At 42.3% G+C, this 21,015-nt stretch overlaps 2 protein-coding genes and 1 long non-coding RNA gene across 3 annotated transcripts in view; 2 read left to right on the top strand and 1 right to left on the bottom strand.

Moving 5' to 3' along the window:
• gsg1l (gsg1-like) overlaps positions 1-6,274 on the top strand; it is a 28,554-nt gene extending 22,280 nt beyond the window's left edge. Inside the window, exons 4-5 of the mRNA XM_071465790.1 lie at positions 972-1,083; positions 4,675-6,274. Coding sequence (XP_071321891.1) covers positions 972-1,083; positions 4,675-5,047 — 485 coding nt within the window. The 3' untranslated portion in view covers positions 5,048-6,274. The remainder of the gene's footprint in view (positions 1-971; positions 1,084-4,674) is intronic.
• A 3,795-nt stretch (positions 6,275-10,069) lies between these two features.
• LOC139611284 (uncharacterized) lies at positions 10,070-17,678 on the top strand. The gene is made up of 3 exons (XR_011686290.1): positions 10,070-10,417; positions 12,211-12,328; positions 17,399-17,678. It is a non-coding gene; the product is annotated as an uncharacterized lncRNA (long non-coding RNA).
• A 769-nt stretch (positions 17,679-18,447) lies between these two features.
• Positions 18,448-20,396, bottom strand: hoatz (HOATZ cilia and flagella associated protein). Its single transcript, XM_071465802.1, has one exon. It carries the CDS (start codon positions 20,300-20,302, stop codon positions 19,829-19,831), a length of 474 nt encoding a protein of 157 aa, XP_071321903.1. The 5' UTR covers positions 20,303-20,396; the 3' UTR covers positions 18,448-19,828.
• Between the last annotated feature and the right edge of the window lie 619 nt (positions 20,397-21,015).

Here is a 21,015-nt window from a genome sequence, read left to right on the forward strand (position 1 = left end):
GGCTTTAGCAGCTACTACAACAGGTCCCAGGCCAGTGTATCTGTTTACAGTGCAGCCAAACAAACTGCAGGCTCATCGCCTCCTCACACAGCTGTTACCCCTGACGACGTGCTGGTGTGTTGTTTCTGACAAACTACAGTAAAAACCTCTGCGGCTGTTTTTCTTGTTAATTCATTCGTCCATTTCCTAGAAATCTGTGTTGTTGTTGTGGAGTCAAGGTCGAAGAGAAATGATGCTCTGTTTATGGTGAACTGTAAATCTGGAGCAGTCAGGTTTTATTTACTGTGGCATGATGCTGCACACACACACACACACGCACGCATGCACGCACGCATGCACACACACACACACACACACACACACACACACACACACACACACACTGTCTGCTGCTGTTGGTGCGGTTGTGATGTATAACCTCTGCATTGACTCATTTACATTGTGGCTTTTTGATTTACTGTGTGTTTATGAGTGATTATGTCCCTGTCTCTAATTGATTGGATGTTAAATCAATTGATGCTGTATAATGACTAATTATGATAATTACATGTGCTCTGATTTATTACTGATAATGAGTTGAGGTGTAACTCAGACGTAGTGATTTACCATTGTTGTGTTCAGGTAATTACAAGAAAATGATGGTTTAGCTGCTCAGAGCCTTAAAACTAACACTCATAACTCTAACTCTGAATCTTTGATGTTTCATGTCACATTAGTTTTAAGGTCCACACTCAGTCAGTCAGTGAGAACGGTTCAGCTGGACTCCGGCTGCCTATAATCCTAACGTACAGAGCAGCTCTGGGTCACATGATCTCTGGGTGATGATCATGTTGCCACGTGAGGCTGTGAGAAAGTTCAGTTCCTCTGCTGCAGTTTAAACAACAATAGTTTATTTGTCTCTTGTTGGCATTTTGTTTGATGCAGAAAATGTTGTGTGTCTGTGTGTGTGTGTGTGTGTGTGTGCGTTGCAGGTCTTCTGGGTATGGTGGCCCACATGATGTACACTCAGGTGTTCCAGATCACAGTCAGTCTGGGTCCTGAAGACTGGAGGCCTCACAGCTGGGACTACGGCTGGTCCTTCTGGTCAGTACACACACACACACACACACACACACACACACACACACACACACACACACACACATACATACACACACACACACACACACACACACACACTGGTGCACTCACAGAAAATCTTCTGGCTGTCAGCCAGGATGGGAGAATAACAGTCTGCCTAGACATGGAAGTATATGGGCCAGACGTGCTATATTTTGACATTAGCATTTTGTGTGTGTCTGTGTGTGTCTGTGTGTGTGTGTGTGTGTGTGTGTGTGTGTGTGTGTGTGTGGGACCATCTCTGTGCTGCAGCTGCCTGTATTGGCCCTGCACCGTCTGAATCAGATCGTGTGTGTGTGTCGGCTGTTGCAGGTGGTGTGTGTGAGTGTGTCAGCAGGTGGTGTTCAGGTACACAGGCCTGTTGTTTCTCAGATAATTAGCCAGACAACACTCATCTTGACCTTCTCTGCTCTCGAAGGTAAAATCCAGCTGCAGCTGTTGTCTGAGTTCACTCCGGTCGTTTCTGGATCAAAGAGACACCGTCCTGCCTCCCACTCTCCAGCACGTGTTCGATTTTTTAGAAAACCTTGTTGTAGTATTAATCATCCTCATTAAACTGGAAGCTGCTCTGGAGCTTTCAGTCATAACACACAAGCTTCCTCAGCAGATGAGTCCTCCCACTTGTTTTTCCTGAGCACTTTAAGGACCACTCGTCCACGCCGGCTTAAAAACTGAGCTTCACATTTCATTCCTGGCGACAGACAGACCTGATGAAGTTCACGTAACATGATCAAAAGGAATAAATGGGACTTGTGGTTTTGTCAACTCCTGCTTTGAAGGTCAGGACTGAACTCAACACCTCAATAAAATGTTCCTTTATACTTATTACTGTCAACATTACAAAGTGCTTTATGAAAAGCAACATTAAAGAATAAAAGTCTGAAAAGAGAAACTGACACAAACACGGATTTAAAGACCAGGAAAAAAGAACAAACGTCAGCTCCTGTTCAAAGCAGATTTTCTGTCAGTCATTGGAGTGAAGGCCTCGTTTCACACCATGAGGGAGACGTTCAGGATCGTTAAAGTGGAATAAATTCGGCAGGAGTGATTAGCCTCCGGTGGAGCAGAAGGCTGAAAAGCTCCTTCAGGACAAATCATGAACTTGGTTCATTCTGAGGACGTCAGACATCTGATGTGCTCTCACATGTTCTGCTCCAAACTCTCCTGAAGCTCATAACCTGCCCGAGAAACCTGAACACAGACAAAACCTTCACCACAAGTCTGAACCCAAACCGGCCACTGGAGCTGTGCATGTTCTGTTCCTGATCCCTGCTCATCAATAATCCATCAATAATTAACTGCTTTAGCTGGAAATTCCAGGAACAGCATCGTTTTGTGATCTGGGTCTTATTCCCATAGTTTTGACTGCTCACCAATCACCATTATGGAAAAACACAACTCTGTAATAACGTAATATTTGCTATTCATCTGCTTCATCTTTTCATCCAAAACAAATATATGAATAAATCTACAGTCCTACGCTGCCACAGTTTTGTTCCCAACAGAGTTGAAAAGTTTACCACCGCTAGCATTGTAATCAGTTCTATAATAAATACATAATCAATCAAACTGCATCATATTTATCACATCAGAAAAAAAGTTTGGCTTCTTCAAACAGTAGTTATCTGAGCATCATCTACTGGTGTCTATGTTTTATTTAGTGCCATTTTATGATTGATTATTGCAATTTTATATTGTTTATTGGGTTTTTATTGTAAACAGTATGATTGATTGATTGCTGTGACTGACATTAATCTATGAAATATCAACTAACAGAGTCTGGGTTTCTGTTTTTAAAGATAAAGACTGATGAACTTTCATTTTTATTTTCCTTCATTCTGTTCCTGGTTTTCTTGCTCATCATATTTAAAGGTCCTTACGTGATGTATTTCCCAGCGTACAGAGTTTGACTCTGCACAGATGGACTGTGAGCTTCCTATTAACTAACTAATATCACACCCGTTCCCCTCAGACCCTCGACAGTCTCTCAATCAATTAGCAGCACATTATTAATGTGGCTGCTGACATTAACTGGAGCAGAGGGTCAGGCTGAAGAGCTCAGAGTATTCACTGAACCGCCACAGATGTTTCTGTGAGCAGTTTGAGTCCCAAAGGAAATTTCTCCATCTGGCTGATAACGCAGCTCCAAGCGTTTCTGTCCTGCTCGTGACAGGGTCTGAGGATATGTTAATCGTTCTTTCCTCCATCCGTCCGACATACTAACAACTACTGGCCAGTAGTGGACATTAATGGCTCCCAGGAGTTGAGCTCTAATAAATGAATGAGCCTTGGTCCCTTCTTCTCCAGCAGCACCATCAAGATAAAACCTCACACGTTGTGACCTGGTAATGGACTGAACTGCTTTATGGTTTCACTAAATTAGTGAGAGACCGTCCTGTAACAAACGAGCCCACAGGTCGTCTGTCAGCAGGTCACTATGACCCGTAGTTAGGTTCTGTTGCTAGGCGACATCTAGCGGTCGTAGTGATGATGACAGGAGCAAAGGGAAAAGTGCGGTGACGCAGTTTATAGAGCGACAAAGTCCACGTCAGGAGGAGGTTGGGGTGGATGGATGAATATGACCCAGGAGAGCGGTGTTCGATTCCCATGTGACAGTAGCAGTTTATGTTGTTTCTATTATCCATGACTGTTATTACTGTAACCATGACAACAAAGATCGTCTACTGTTGAGAGAGAACTTATTGCAACCCAAATCACCATCTTTTCCTAAACCCAACCAGGCCGTGACTGTTATTACAGTAACCATGGCAACGAAGGTATGCATGCTGCTATTATTATAACCGTAGAGGCGCCATTTCTATTTCAGGAGACACTGCTACGGTTGAGTCTGAGCTGAAAAAAAACGACCTGTGTGGTTGCTCAGTTCAGACGACTGGTTGGTTCGTTCAGGCTGAGTCGATGGTCTCTGGGTGGGAAGTAATAGTCACGTGACATCAGAAGAAATATGACAATAAAACAGCTGTTAATTCAGTGAAGTGGACTGACCACAGCAGCCGCATCAGTCTCATGAATGCAGCTCAGTATCTACATCTCTATCTATTAGTTTCCTTTAGTGCAACTCACCCAAGTTGACGTTACACTTCAGAAACGTCAAAATCTGGCAGCACCAGCCTCAATACGAACTTTTGTAGCTACATTTTTTAGCTACAGAGATAAATTGTTCTTTGAGTGTTATTAGCATTGCAGCTTCTAAAAGCCTCTGGCAGGGCTGTAGATTTTTATAGCTGTTTTCACATAAATGATATTATAAATATAGATTTTTGCTTATTGGCAGCTACAGCCATGCCACGGCTCTGTGAGGTTGTACACAGTGGTGCTTTGAGCCACATGCAAATGTCATAATGCTAAAATTAGGATTAGTTCTGTGAGGAACATGAATATCTATCCCAAATTTCACGGCAGTAGTTACCAAGGTATTCATTCCACACAGTCCTGACATTAACATGGGTAAAATCGAACGATATGAGCAGAGAGATTCATTGTTTCTTCTCCTCCCCGCTGTTCCCACCTCCTCCTGTGTCCCTCTCTAACCAGCATGGCCTGGGGTTCCTTCACCTGCTGCATGGCCGCCTCCGTCACCACCCTCAACTCCTACACCAAGACGGTGATCGAGTTCAGGCACAAAAGGAAGCTGTTCGAGCAGGGCCTGCGCGAGGAGCAGAACTACCTGGACCAGGAGGCTTTCCACTACTTCCGGGACCGATCCCTCCAGTCCATCTCCAGCACCGTGGAGGTCTACCCCGGCCACAGCGGAGCCAGAGGCGCGATTGTTGTCGGGGGCCCAGGTCCGGGTCCGGGACCTGGTCCGGGTCCGGGTCCCGGTCCAGGACGGGGGAAGATGAGAGCTGCATCGGCCTCCATAGACCTGGGGGAGAACACAGACTCTCTGGGGGAGGAGCAGTGCTGAATCACCCACTGGAATGGGAGGGTCATGTAGGATGGGGTGTGATGAGAGGTGAGGCGGACTGCTCCTTTAGGTCTGGACCCGGCCACTGGTTTTCCCGCCAAAATCAAAAGCACAGCAGCCCTTATTCTCTGTTTGAAGAAGCCGATTAACAGACTTGACGAGAACAGACCTAGAGGACACAGATAAATAAAATTAGACAGATGTGTTCTATATGAAATGAAAATGAATATTAATTGTGAAAAACAGACTGAGATCATACAGTTTGAGATCAGGTGTTCTCCAGCATATTTCACAGTGCTATGCGTAGTATTTTAACATCAAGAAATAATCTCAATTTTGAGACGTTAAAGCAGCTTTTTGTTAGTTTTGCTGTTGCTACGTAGCTAACATTAGCATTAACAGCTGTTTATGCACCATTGCCAAGAGCGTCATAATTAAAGAGGTTATACATCCTCTGCACAGCTACGTCTCCAGGGCAGACTGGACGCTACAGTGATGGGACGGGCTAGCTAGTTAGCACGCTAACTTCAGTAGAAGAAAAGGAGTGAAAGAAATAGAAGCAAAACAAGAGTTAACGCTAGCGTAGCTGCTGGAAACGCCTCTTACAGGTGAGTAATGGAAAGTAGTTATTCTAGACAAACAGCTGTTAATGCTAACGTCAGCTACGTAGCAATAGCAAAACTTACAAAAAGCTCCTTTAAAGACTTTGTAACTTTTGCTTAACGGTGACTGTTGTGGCCAGAAGTGATAGGATAATGGTAACGGCTAAAAAGTAGCATTACAGTAGACTGTGACTCAGTAATGTCAGTTAACCTGCAATATCTAACGTTTGCTAACATGAACCACCATAAGCTGCTCGTCGTACCAGACAGTCAGGTGAGTGTCAGATGAGCCATCGTCCAGTTTATTGTCAATATTTCATTTGTGAGAAGAAGAAGAAGAAGAAGAAGAAGAGGAAGAAGGTGTCATTCATTCTTTTCAAAGTTAAAGATTTGCTTTAATAATTATTTATGTAAAACAAATAATCGGGCCCATTGGTCTGGCTGCCTCTTCCAGACTCCAACCGTGGGACATGAAACCCGACTTGGGACCTCAGCGGGTTCGGGTTCCATCTTTCTGCCAGTCAAACAGAGCTCTGTCGGGTCCCAGGTTTGTTTAACATTATGTGTAATACCTGTACCTGTAAATTAAGGTTAACTTGTTAATGGCAATCAGCTGTGAAATCAGCTGAGTCCCAGCTTTCACTACCGGTCTGGTTCAGTTCCAAGGAGGAAATTTCTGGGTCTTTTTGGATTCGGGTACACATTTTTGGACCTGTACTCCACACTGCATTTTACTGTCACAATATCTGCTGAGAAATCCTGTATTTAACTTTGAGAGAAGCTTCCCAGAGACTCATATCAGGGTGGGGGAGGGAGAACAAAGGCAGGAGTGGGGTCTGCCTCGGGACAGGAAGTTACACTGTTCATGTTTTTTTTTTTCTTCTGGTAAACAGAAAATGCTACACATAGCACTTTTCACCAGGCCGTGTCCTATTTATGACTCTGAATGTGAAAACTAGTGTTACGAGTTCTGTTAAAACTACATGTCTGTTCATTTTTCAGCTGTGTTGATCCTGTAGGTGAAACTGGAAAATACTGTCCAGAGGTTTGAATCACATCTGGCGTCTTCTGTCCTCAGCAGCTTTCTGATGGTTTTCACTTTTACTTCCAGCTTCAGAACAAGTTTGGTACAAGAGTGAAAACCAGATGCTCCTCTGATAATATATTATACACTGTGTGAATACTTGCTGATGGCTATTTGTAAAACAGCTGTATGTTTCTTTTCTTTATACCATAAATGCTGAGCACCTTCAGTGCCAGCAGCTAGCAGGTAGGTCTCACTGGCAGTTAGTTTAATGCAGTGCAGAGCATTTTAAAACACGATTCATGAGAACATTGTAGATATATGATTGTGTCTGTCTTTGGATTTACAGCACATTATGCAAGAGGAATCAAGTCGAAGTGATTTAAGGCATCGTCACTGTCACCTTAAATAACTTGTCAATAGCAGGTCTTTTCACACACAGTTGTATATATTAACCATGCAACTGTAAAATAAATTATTAGGCTTTCCCTCTTGTACCAAACTTCATCCATAACAAATAATTCACAGAAAGTGTCACTGTTCTGATGGCTCGGTTTGTAGGGTTATAATTTTTTAACTGACAGGCCACGAGTGTGTGGACACACATGACAGACAGCCTCATCAACCAGAGGTCAAAGGGTCATTCCTCTCAGAAAGTTAATGCGCTCCACGCTCACAGTGTCCTTGGAGAGCCACTGAACCTGCGGGGGAGCCGTTCACCTTTGACCTCTGTGGAAATTAACTGCATGAATGTTCTGTATGTGAGTCTCATGGGGATATACCGAATATAAATCCTAATCCTAACTGAGGGCTCCATATTTAAAAAAAAAAAAAAAAGAAAAGAAAAGCTGCTGTGTATAGCTGCTGACTCTGAGGGGTCGCAGCTGAAAAGACGCCGTAGTGTTGTATCCATCCATTCTGACAACGTTTTGAGTGTCTCTTCTTGGTCCCAGGTCCAGAAGGTCGTGAATCACTGGCCTAAAGTGAAATGGATTCTGTGCACTTATTGATTTTGTTGATTTCCAGCACAAATCACAGCCTGGATGTCTGCGTTAAATCTGTGTCGCCTGAGTCCAAACCTCTGATTGGCTGCACACGTCTCCAGTTTGTCCACTGATTCTAAATCTACAGGTTCAGTGTTGAGCTCAGTGACGGCTCTGAACCAAACAACCAGTCAGACTTTTGTAGGAGAGAGAAAGAGCAAGGTTGTTAACTTCCTACATAGCTAGCTCGCTGCTCAGCTACATTTATGAGAAATAGCAGCAGAAAAATAGCATCAATCAATCAGATTTCCATTGAAAATAAAGTTTTAAAATGTATTGCACTCAGCTTCTCCTACCATCGCTTGTGTGTCTGAGTAAAACATCTTTGGCTTGACGTATTTACAATCCAATGCTGACTGATGAGAAACCAAGTGGCAACACATGATGAGAGCAGTGAGAGGAGGTGACAACAGTATCTTTGGGGGCTGAAAAACCAAAACAAGGAGCTCAAAGGGGCTAAAAAGCTCATTATAACTGAGGGGAACCAGTGTGAGTACGAGTGACACCTTTCACATTACACATAGACATTTCAGTTAATAGAGAAGTATTGATTAGGGCAGCTTTAAAGTACAAATCTGATGAGGTTGCTCGAGTCGTGTTTGGGATCAGGTATTGACATTTGCCATGAGTCAGGCAGAAAGCAGCAGCTGCTGAGGACACTACAGACTCTCCTGGATGCTTACAGTGTACTACACTCGGCCCGAGGATGCTCAGTTATATAAGGCGTGGATTGTAAACAGCAGGGATTAAATTGGCTGGGAGTTGCAGTAGCAACGGGGGGAGGTTTTGGGGTTGACGTAATCCAAACACAAGTTCCAAATCCTCGTGCTGCCTGACTGTAAACTGGTGGTTTGTGGTGGGTCATGAATCCTCTGTGCACTGATGTAAACATGCTGGTGACAAATGAAACAAACTATTGTTTGAATGTATTTACTTACATATATTTATCTATGTATTACATATCGTGTTTCCTGTCTTTTTTTCTGATTGAATTCAGTTCCAGCACATTAAACACCTGAACTGCAAATCACTCTTATCAGATCCTTGTGATGTCCCTCAGGTCAGAAATAACCCTCACTGCTTCATCCTGCAAAAAACAATTTCTAATATAATTTATAGATGATTAACACAATGAATTCACCTACTAACACAAACAGTGTGTGTGGATTGTGCTGTTAGTTTTACAGTGTTATCTTCCACATCTCTTTAAACAGATTTAATGGAACAACAGATTGTCCCTGTTCTGTTAATTTATGTGTTTGAATGTTTAAATCAAGGGAACAAATTTAATAAAATTAGGGTGCAAATGACCAATTTACACATTTAATCATGATTTTAAGGCATGAATTAAAAAAACAAATTAGCCCTTATGACCTGAACTTCAGACTTACTTCAGCTCCCTGCTGACCTGCATTCATGGATCCCCTCTCCCTGCACGGTGCTTACAGATGAGTCAACCTGACTCTCTCTGATCCATCATGCATCCACAGACGGACGTGATGAATAGACTCTGTGAGCGGTAATGGCCGGCAGAGATGCAGAGTGGGAAGATTAAATAAGAAGTTAAAGCTTCTGTTTCACTGCATCGCTGGACGTTGTAAATGAAGATGGAGAATTTATAACAAAGGGGAGACACAGGAAGCTTCCACCTTCCAGACACAGGGTGACGCTGACGGCAGCAGGGGAGGAAACATCCTCTGCAGCATGTTTCCACCCAGCGACACACCACAGTAACTGGCTGTTGCTTCAGTCAGAGGAAGTAGCAAAATGTCAATTCATTTATATGAATATGCTCATTGATTATTGATCCAGATGACCCACTTCATAAAGTTCATATTTTCAAAATAAGACAAATGAAGTGATGAACTGTGGCACTGACATTTGGAGATGCTTTTGTATGATGAACACTGGACCTTTTAATCTTCATTAGGAGCTGACATTTAATCAGTGTATAGTTATTATCAACCTTAAATTCAATTCTGACTTTTTTTTAACCTCTTGAGATCAACCAGTTTTTAACTTAATTTTAATTAATTTGTCAGTGTAAATGTAATAAGCTTGTAATAAACTATAAGGCTAAAATGCATTTATTAGACATAATTTGAAATGTAACATCTTCTAGTTTCTGAAAATGTGCTACATCAGCTCATCCATGTTTTGTTTTTTTTTTATTTATAAAGTAATACTTTATAACAATAACTAATATTATGTTTGCCGTTGGGGTTTTTAGTTCATTTTTTCACCCTGGAACTTCTCTAAAGATAAAACCTGTGGAGAAATGTGCTTTAACTCTTTAATTAGAAACAGTAGAAAACATTCTGAAGCATTATGATGATCAATTTTTGATGCCTAAAAAAAACCATTAGAAACCATTCAAAACACAGCTGATCCTCCTGTGTGTCATAATGCAGCCTGGTGGCTCTCAGCTGCTTTAACATCACACATAAAATCTGATTGGATCTTTCACAGGGAGGCTCCCGCCCCCTCTGACGCAGCGCTGACGCAACAGGAAGGCGACACAATGAGCCGCCGGTAAGCGTCGCTTGGTGATGTGTTGTAAACTTCTCCGACAATATTAATAACTCTGAATACTTTTGTGAGAAAGCATTTTGATTTTCGTGATGTCTGGACCCTTACGGACTAACGGATTATAAATAAAGGAGGGTTGGACGGAGAATACGACTTCTGGACCCTCGAACAGGTTCAGAGAACCATGTTGGTAGATATTTATCAAATCATATTTATTTGTTTATTGTTAGCACAAATTGGACGGAATATTTGAATTCTGGAGACTCTAACCGATCTAACGATGTATAGCACGCCTATAGTGACCAAATATAACATTTACTCATTCACATTCACAACCTTCAGACCGGCCCCCGCCCCGGTCAGCAGGGTTTAACATGAATATCCAAAGAGCAGATTAACAGTTGGTTAAATTAACTTTGAACTGTAACAATATTAACTAGTGACAGTCACAAACCAATATTGTGTTTAAACCCATCTTGAATTTGTTGAGTTTAACAGGTTGAAGATTAATCATGTATTTTTTGTTTTGGTCTGTTTTGGGCCAGTAGTTCAAAAAAATTAGTTCAAAATTACATAAACACAACACTGATATAACTAAAAATGATGAATAGTGACATTATCATTATGTTGAAGCAGAGTCTGTGTCGACCTGATGGATCTCAGTCCACTGTTCCCTCTCACTTATCTCTGTTTTTATTATCTGGCTCTTAAACCTCGAGATGTTTCACTTTCTTCACCAGGTGGTCTCTAACTGTGCACCCCAGTCACCTGTCCCTCCCGCCCACTCAAACACCTGTTCCCAGTGTGGTCCTCAGTCCCCTCGGTGTTTAACCCTGTACCTCTGCCTGATTTCCCTGCTGTGTGGAGTTCAGCAGGTCGTGCACAGCGGTTTTATCAGAGCTTGTTTGCTGCAAACCGCTGCTTGCTAAATTAAGACACCTGAGCTACTCTTAAAATGAGATTATTAAGTAGTGCAGCTTTAAATAATGACAAACATTTGCATATTTGATGACATGTGGGTAAAACTTAAATTTTACTTTGTGCAGTAGCACCTAGTTGATACATGATGTATTTGAACAGCCACAAAATAATGACATGAACCTCTTGTTTGGCACTGAATGAGGTACAGCACAGTGTCAGGCCTTGGAGAATATATTAGATGCATATTTTTGTGCTGCCCCTGGGCTTAATGGGGCTTGATGATAGTAATGCTTCATCTCAAGGTGGGCCTGCATTTTTCAGTCGGTACAAACAGGCTGTCTGTGCAGTATGACCTTCTCTATTAATGACAACACAGTATTAAACAAGAGCTTTTACACACCGCACTGAGGGTGGGTATACAACACTGAGCTTTGTTTGCAGTGACATTACCGGCATCACTAATACAAATAAATTGAACACGGAGTTTCTAGAAGAAGGGGAAGCAGGTTATCTGTTTGCATCAGGAACAAGGAGGCATTTATAATGATACAATTCATTTCCAATGAGAGATCCCAGTGATCAATACCCCTTCTTCTCCTGAACTCAGCTGCCCATCCTTCACCCCACACTCACCTCTCCTCCTCTCTCTGCAGAGGGCGATCGATGCAGAACCGTTCTCATCAACAGTGACATTTTATGTATCAGTGGAGCTGGATGTTTCAAACTGAAGGACCACAGTAACAAACATAGGGAGGAGTTGTTGTTGTTGTTTGATTTCATCTTCATAAAAACATGGATGACTGAATGTAACAGTTGTGGTTGGAGGATTGTGTGAAGGAAAATACAGTGATGAGAACAAAGACAGCAACAGTGAAAGAAAACACACATTTACAACGAGATGTAGCGATGAGTGTTATCGTTACAAAGACATCACTCTGACTGGACTCTGTCCATTACCTTTACCTTTGCAGACTGGAATAACATGAGCATTCATTCATTCATTCATTCATTCATTCATTAACCATGCTGCTTATCCTTTTACAGGCAACCGAACCTACATGCCTTTGGACTGTGGGAGGAAGTTGTGGTACCCAGAGGAAACCTACACAGACATGAGGAGAACATGCAAACTCTAAACGGGAAGGTCCCAGCGGCCCAGCAGGTTTGAACCCACAACCAAGCTAACCACTGCACCACCGTGTTGTCCCTTTATTATTGCAATGGCATATTTTCTTCATTTTGTGATCAGTGACAATTTTAAATTATCTTACAAAAACTTTTGGAAGTTGTTTTTGCAACTTTGTGTTGTGATTGTGATCTTGTAGTGTTTGGGATCAGATGGGTGGCATATTGGGATGATAGTACTTGTAAGTTCGACCTGGTTTTTATATTCCACCTACATCTTCTCGGTCTTTTATTTACCTGTACAGGGACTACGGGTGGAAATTAGCATTTTTTTTGCTATAACCTGGTACAATGCATCTCTCCTTGTTTATACAAGGTTAATGTTTAATTATGCACTATCCCTGCCTAAAGAAAAAAAAATCTCAGTCTTTTACCTTGAAAAGTTGATTAGGAAACGGTGCTCAGTCTATCTTTTCAGACAGACTTTGACAACCCACACTGGATTTTAGACAATGTAAAATACTTCATCGTAAACAGTTTCTAATGCTCCACTCTGTTCACCAGCTGGTCTCTAACTGTGTCTCTGAAAACAGCTGCTGTGGCTGAAGCTGAAGCCAAGAGAGCAGAGAGAGTGAACCAGAACAGTGAAGTCACAGATAAACAATGAGCTGAATCTCACTATAAAACTCTGTAAAGCCAAGAGGAAGATCGCAAAATGAAACTTCTGGCCCAACATACGTCTGGGTCCTCAGCCTGCGTCTGACCCACACACTTCCACATCTGGGCAGATTCCAGCTGTCAGTCAGTACTGGAGAATGACAGCTGGAATCTGCTCGGATGTGGAAGTAGCATCTGACAATCATGTGTGTATATGGGCCAGATTTGGTCTGTGGAACCAGGTGTTTCCTGGACCAGAAGAAAATAAACATGTGGCCCAGGTATAGGCCGGATTTATTTTGGTATCTGGGACAGGTTCATCTGATCGCTTTCTGTAGGTTCATCACTACCAGAGACACCTGAGCACTGTTGTTATTGTTATTTGATTTACTTTTAGTGTAAAATACAGGTGGTTTTAGGGTCTTTGAGTTTATGTTCAGGCAGGTGGTTAAAGTTACAAGTAAATTAAATCTAACTTGAGCTGAAGTACAGCCATGTAAAAGCCTTGTTAAACATTTAGCTCAACAATGAGCAAACGATTAGTCCAGACAGACCAGGCACAAGTGTTTGTTGTCAGAGCCAGATCCACTATCTCTAGCCGAGAGACAAGATCAAGAGAAACAATATCAAAGATGTCTCTGTATTAGCAGTAAAATGTTTTAGTGCCTGATGTGTCGCGGGTTCGCTGAGGCTGCTCCATCAAACATCCCTCAGAGAGAAGAGCGAAGCAGCAGTTTAAGGGAGCTCTGAGACAGTTCTGGTCCCAGAGGACGACTCAAAGTCAGAGAGCAGCCGCCGAGCTTGTTCATTAAAAGTGGGACTTTTTACAAGACCGCTCCTGGTACTTATCAACAGTAAAACATCCCGCTGGGTATGTGGCTTTTATAGGAGAGGAGACAGTTGTATATCACCTCCCTTTAAACTCAAGCTCAGGGACGTGCCTCTGGAAAGACTGTGTCCCAGTGATTTGTGTCCCTCTCTGCTGTATCGGCACCGGGTGTTTTTTTTGTTTCACGCGTCTTTGTTCTTGTTTTACACAACAGGTTGACACAGACGCTGGAGACAGATCCATAAATATCCTCCGTGCTCTGCTCCTCCTCAGCAAATAAAGCACTTCAGTGTACCAGCCAATGAAAGTGTGCGTTTATAATAAATGGCTTGTTACTACAGATGTGGATCAAGCAAACATCTGGCTCATGACCCCATCTGCTTATCAGGTGACCCCACAGAGGATCCTGTGCCCAGAAGGTGACCCCCAAGGTCTATTTGCCCAACAGTCTGTACCATACAGAGCTCTGACGGCTGGTTGGCTACTTAACTGCACTGTTGCTGTGAAGTTGCATCAGTGAGCAGCTCTTTGATGCTCCAAGTTTTATATCATTTAACCAGAGACGAGCATGACAGGTCAGAAAAAGGAGGGAAGTGCTGCTGGTTTATATCTACCAAATATTTTTTTTTAAATATGTATCTAAGGAGCCACCTTCAGAGGTTCTCCGGGCATGTCCAACTGGGAGGAGACCCTGGAGCAGACCCAGAACTTGCTGGAGGGATTACATATCCATATGTGGCCTGAGAGCGCCCAGTGACCCCCCAGGAGCAGCTGGAAAGTGTTAGATAGAGGGACGTCTGCTTCACCTGCTGCTACCACGACCTGACCCTGGATAAGCAAAAGAAAGTGGATGGAACTGTTAGAGACATAAAATAGATTCAAAGCTGCGATAAACAACTTTGGCCACTAGTGGGCAGAAAACTATTCAAAAGAAGTTGAAAGAGCAGCCCTCAGTTATAACATATAGTTATATATAGTTTTACGATATAGTTTTATATACAGTCCATGGTTATAACCCTCTGTGGGTTTGTCACTTAGTTTAATTCAGTGTTAATAATTTAAAAAAGAGCTGCTACTCCACTTGGAACAAACTTGGGAGCTACATGAAATCTAAATCCAGATCTAAATATCTGGATCTTTTTGAAAACAGACGTGGGCTCGGTGCTTAGTGAACAAGTCTTGCTTTCTGCTGCAGAGCCACTGGTTTGTGTATACGTATTTTTCCGGTTTTAAATATCTATTGGAATTTAAAGCCAAATCTGATTGGCTGACTGACCTGTAGTTACTAGAGCTCCAGAGAGAAGCCTGAGAGAAGAGATGTAAAACTACACTGAGGTGGTTCTTAAAACCACAGATATATCTTCTGATGGAGATCAACACTTCAAATAAAACACAGGAGAAGAGTAAAATACGGGACCTTTAAAAACTGATTCATTTAAATTCAACTGAGCACCAGGAGACTGATTGTTAGTGTGTCTGTGTTCTTGTCCTTCCACCTTTTGTTTGGATCAATCTGAGCTTCAGACCTTGAGTGAGGACATTTATGGAAAGTGATAATGTTTTGTTGGCTCCTTATTCTCTCAAAATGTGTGTAAAGTTAATTTATGTTCATGTAAAATCTGGATCCTCCCAGTTATTGAAACACGAAGCTGAGTGTGTGCGTTCGTTCTGACTGACAAAACAAACCCAGCTGATTGTGTTAAGCCTCTCACATGGCCGTCTGTATGCCTGATTGGTGTGTGTGTGTGTGTGTTTGTGTGTGTGTGTGTGTGTGTACACTTGTTTCTGTTGGAAACACATGACTATCATGCCAAAGTTTACTTAATAAAAAACAAAATAAATAAGAGTAAAGACATTTTCTTTGGTGGCAGAGCAGCTGCCCCATCATGATATAAAGAGTAATGCCACTATTAGACCCACACACACACACACACACACACACACACACACACACACACACACACACAGCACCAGCCATCCATTTTAATTACTGCTCCGTTGTTGTGGTGAAGGTTTGAGAATGAAGTGCTTGTGATCAACAGGTTTTTTTCCTGTGTCTTTCCTGCTGTTTCTTATTCTGTGCACGTCGCTGCAGGGTGAAGGTGTCACACACAGATGATTAAAGCACGACCACGCTGATAAACTCACTCCTACGTTTTCATTTATGCCGAAGTCAAGAGTGAATCGATTGAGAGCAGCTTGATTTGATAAAGCTCATCATCATTCATCACGCCGTGTGATTGTTTGTCACCTGCTCATGTCACAGATTCCTGTTGTCAGCACGTGTGTTGTTGAACCAGCTAACGTAGCATAGCATTAGTCCAACCACTGACAAGTTTAAAGACCACATGAAGGCGATGAGTAAAACATTTGTTCTTTTTGTTGTCTAGTGATCAAAGAGACAGAAATTAGGTTATTTTATCCAGGACCATTGTATGAAACACAAACTCACTGTGTGGCAGGAAATGTTTTCAGTGACCTAACCCAGTGACTGTTGTAGAAAACAGATGTGAGGGACAGTAACTAAAAGCTGGACAGAGGTGTCTCCATTAAGGTCCAGACATTAGATGTTGGTATTCTTTATGTTCTATGAAATGTTCAGTTTCCAGGAGATAGCTCAGCTTCTGCAGAGATGACGTCAGGCTCAATGAAAATATACAACACACATAACTTTGTTGTACTGCTGACTTTATCTGACAAAGTTAGTTGGTTTCATCCTCTGGGGACAGAGAGTTTCTGTCTGAATGATCAGAGAAACCCATCAAATAGTTGTTTGATATTTCAGTCTGGACCGGAGTGGTGCCATCCATAAATCATAACCCATGTTTTCACCTCAGCCTGGTCCACTGGAGGAGAACAGGATTTTATTTGTGTTGTTAGAAACATTAGAAAAATGATTTTCAAACTCACATCTGTCCAGATTTATGTTATGGTTACTCCTGAAATTGTTCTGCAGAGCCAGTGATATTAGGGTGTTACTTTTGCATGCATCTTCATGAACACACACTGTAGCTTATTTTGACTCAGTCCCACACACACCGTCCTCTGCCACGAATACTCACTAAAGCACCAAATGTGGATTAATCCGCCGCTGAAAATAGTCCCCAACAAAAGCACTACTTGCTATTGTTTATGTGATAAAACTACAGTGAACAGATGTTTTCGAAATGAAACTATATATTTATGAGGTGTATTTAAAGATTTACATCTTCAGTAGGAGCCAATGGGCTCAGCAGACAGAGGAGGGAAGTCAGGAAGTGATAGAGACAAACTGAAACATTTTTTGGTCTTTATTTATTGACAATAATAAAAATATAAACTAACAACAGCTCTATACTTTACATGATTGATATGTCAGTGTAAACTCTTAAAGATAAATATTTCATAGGATGTGGTTATTTATTAAATCAAGTTCAAATTGCTTTCACGCTTCATACATGCCAGTGTGAATCCACAACAAACATAAAGAAGGAATAGAAAACATCATTGATCCAAAACATCAGATGATATTTGCTGAAAACACGAAGCTCGGCTTTTGACTCGTGAAAATACTGTTTATTAAATTTAAGAATTTTATAAAACCTTGATGTATTTTTTAAAGCTGGTGCATCCTTTCAACAGGAGGTGGACAGACAAGAACAGACACCGCTGGACTTGGAGCGAGATGTTGCCAGTGTTGTGCAGCTGAACATTCATCAGATCAGCTCTGTATCAGGCTGTGAAGTCTCCTGAGGCTCTGTATGAAATGTCAGTTAAATATCAGGAACATCAGTTCCCACTGACCATAATACTCCCTCTGAGCTCCGTCTCTCATATGAGCTGTAATGAAGCGCAGCAAACTGAGCAAGCAACAGCTGGCGTGCAGATATTACGCCGATCGTTTTCCACCCCGGAGAGAAGAGACTGCTGGGCTGAGATATCAGACACCGACACAGCTGGAGAGTCTCTGCACTTCATGGTGAATTATCAGAGTGAAGGAAAGTCAGGGTTTAACTCAGGAGCGCACAGAGACACCAGGTTATGAGGAAGGTAAACAGCCTCAGCTTCAGTTTCCTCACCTTTTTATTTGTGGAATTGATTTTACCATCTATCGCACACACACACCCCCATAAATGAGCGTCTACTGACATCTTATGGCAAATTCTCATCATCACACCAACCTCTACACAAACTGAAACCTGAACCTGGACCAACCATCCAGCTCTGCAGGGTTTGGCGGTGGTGGTGAGCGTAATGTCTCCTGGTTGGTCCAGAATGAAACACCTCAGATTTCCACACAGATTTCTGTCCCTCAGAGGATACACTGCACTGACTCTGGTGATCCAGGTTGATGTTTGTGGTTTTGAGTGAAATGTATCAACAAATTTTGGATGGATTGTCATGATATTTTGTGCAGATATTCACACATTTTTATCTCTAGCATCTCCATCTAGTTAAATTTGCTACAACCAATTACCTGCAAACAGGGGCCCAAGGGGTCAGGGGACACCTTGGGCAGAGGGTTTTTTTTGTTTAAACTGATTCTTAACATTTCTTATTGTCAGTCAGACGTCTACAGAAGAGACACAAAATAACGTCAAAGATGCAAGAATTGATTATAGAGACTTTCAGTCTGAGTGGTGGGGGGCCTTTAACCTGTGTCCTTGCCACACAGATCACAGATCCTCATGCAGATCTACACTAGACCTCAGCTCCTGTTTTACACCGACTGCAAACTTTGCTTGAAAGGCAGCTGTAAAAAGTTTCTCCAGAATCCATAATGACACTTTGTTCTGAGAAATTTTCATCAGAAAGTACTGTTGCTAAATTTACTGCTGCTCCCATTAAAATTCCAGTTAAAGTTAATCACACGCTGTTCGTCAGCAGCGAGGAAACTATAAAGTCATTAAATCCGGCCCAGAAGGCGGCTGTTGATCCTGAAGGTGGATGTATGAAGGGGGATCACTTTGAAGCTAATTGAGGATGAATTGCACAGATGATCAGGTTGAGAGGTCATTCATAGACATTGAGCTTCTGTGTGCTTGGAAAACTTTAACCAAATTAGTTAAAGTGAACAGTCAGCAGGGCTCTTCTTATCCTATTATGGTTGGGCCTTCTCCAGTGGACATTTGGAATTTGAATATCCACACAGGCTTCGCTTCATGTTATGTAATGGTGTTTGAAGCAAACTGTTGTGTACCGACTGTTCATGACCTGTAGGACTGTACTATACACATCCTGGTGTCATAGCTGACACCAGCACCGCATGAAATTCAGTCGGAATTTAATCTCATGTAAATATGGACTAACAGTGCTCCTCCAGGCGTGTGATATCACTGAAGGGTCGGGGTGACGACTGTAATTTAAAGTTTAAAGATGTAATTTGCAGCAGAAATTTTTGTGCAAGAGTAAATATCTGTTCCAGTGTAAATGAGACCACTTTAACAAATTGTTATTATGATTTTTAACCCTGTCATGTTGTGATAATGAGCTACGTCTCTAATGATTTTTAAGTTCATGAAATAAAAAAAGAAAAGCTCTTTTTAAATGTCTATTTGTTGTAGGGGTTGATTTTTTTTCTTTTACCTCAGAAATCATCAAAATGTTATTTTCCTATTAAACTGTAAATGTGACATAAAAAATATCCTGACTTCTCCTCTCGCACCAGCAGGGAGCTGACAGTCGTCTCCACAAATATTGGCTGCCGTGAACTTTGGTTCAGACATTCATCTCCTCCTCAGGGAGATCATCATCATTAACAGCAGCCTCACCAACAGCACAGACACATGTCCTGTGGTTTGCATGTTTATAAGTAGGCCCACAGTGTACCGACTCCACACCACAGTTACAGTTACTACATATTCAGTTCTGACATTAATAACTTCATAATGGTGAGATTAAACTGAGAGCGTCTCCAGTTTGGGACCAGATTACAGTCCAAACTTAATCTGCATCACCTGTTAAAAATGGAGCCGGTCGCTGAAGCATTCAACAAACTGCTCTTTCACTGATGTAGTGGCTCCTCTGCGGGTCTCCTGCGTCCCAGTGATGAAGAGTCAACACCTCCTCCTCTCACTGCAGCTGTTTCACCAGCTCCTCGTCCTCAGAGGCTGCAGGTTTTTGTAGTTTCACCCCTGTTTCTCTGCCGAGCTTCACCTCTGGTCTGAAGTGTAGAGACAGCAGCTCCTTCTGGATCCTCTGCTCTCTCCGCCTCCTCAGCAGAGCCAGGATCTCCCTCCTCTGGTCGGCCATGGCCGCGTACCTCCGTCTCTCCTCCTGTCTCTGCCGGAGAGCGGACAGCCTGGGCGGCTGGGGGTGGAAGGGCTTGGGGCCAGCGGCGGCGGTGCCGCTGCGCTGCGGCCGGGACACCGGCAGCCTCTGTCGGATATCCGCCGACACCAGCCGGGACTCCAGCGGCGGCAGGAGGGACAGGGAGCTCCACAGCTGCCTGGCGTGGGACACGTCCTCCGGGGAAGAGCCGTCAAACACCGTGAAGGAGTTGTCAAACTCCTGCTCCTGCTGCGGGGGCTCCGGACTGGAGGACATTTGACTTTTAGGGCAGAAACTGTCTCGGAAATAAGAAAAATCAGGAACAAGCGATGTTTACTGTGGTCACCATGGAAACGAGGCTACTACGGCAAGCCGGCAGGAAGCGTAACCCTTTCAAAATAAATCCAGATCTACATTTTATTGACTGTCAGGGTAAATTGCAGTAAGATGCCCCCTTGAAAAAACTGTGTATTAAGTGAAAATCTACAGAGCTGTTTGAATGTGTTTTCAGTATATGCACTATCTATAGCCTCTCACTAAATAGGAACAATAAGATATATTAATTTCTATATAATCAATTTAAATCTATAATTTACAGAATGAATTCCAGGCAACTCTTTTCTGTCAGGCCTTTACACTGAATATCCAAGTTAACTGAAAGAGGTTTAACTTTAAATTCACATCGCAAACAAAACACATTTCAAAATAAAAAACAAACAAAACTCAGTTCTGTCACCATTAAAGAGAGGGTTATAAATAAATTAAGGTTTATTCTTCACTATTTTTTTTTTTTACATGAATGCTTATTGCAGCAATATAACAGACACACTGTTAAATAATTAAAGAAATATAAAGTAGCAGAGAATGGAAATACTGATATAAAGTAGAACTACCTCAAACTTCTACCAGTCTACAGAAGGCCTACTTGAGTAAATGTACTTAGTTACTCTCCACCACTTATAACAGTTTAGCAGCCGAATATTATAACT

Source organism: Trachinotus anak, unplaced genomic scaffold (genome assembly GCF_046630095.1).
Source record: "Trachinotus anak isolate AG129_WGS33_773 ecotype Australia unplaced genomic scaffold, CSIRO_AGI_Tana_v1 ptg000003l, whole genome shotgun sequence".
Classification (NCBI taxonomy): Eukaryota; Metazoa; Chordata; class Actinopteri; order Carangiformes; family Carangidae; genus Trachinotus; species Trachinotus anak.

Excerpts from the sequence above, each read along its gene's own strand:
- hoatz (XM_071465802.1), bottom strand. The coding sequence starts at position 20,302 with ATGTCCTCCAGTCCGGAGCCCCCGCAGCAGGAGCAGGAGTTTGACAAC.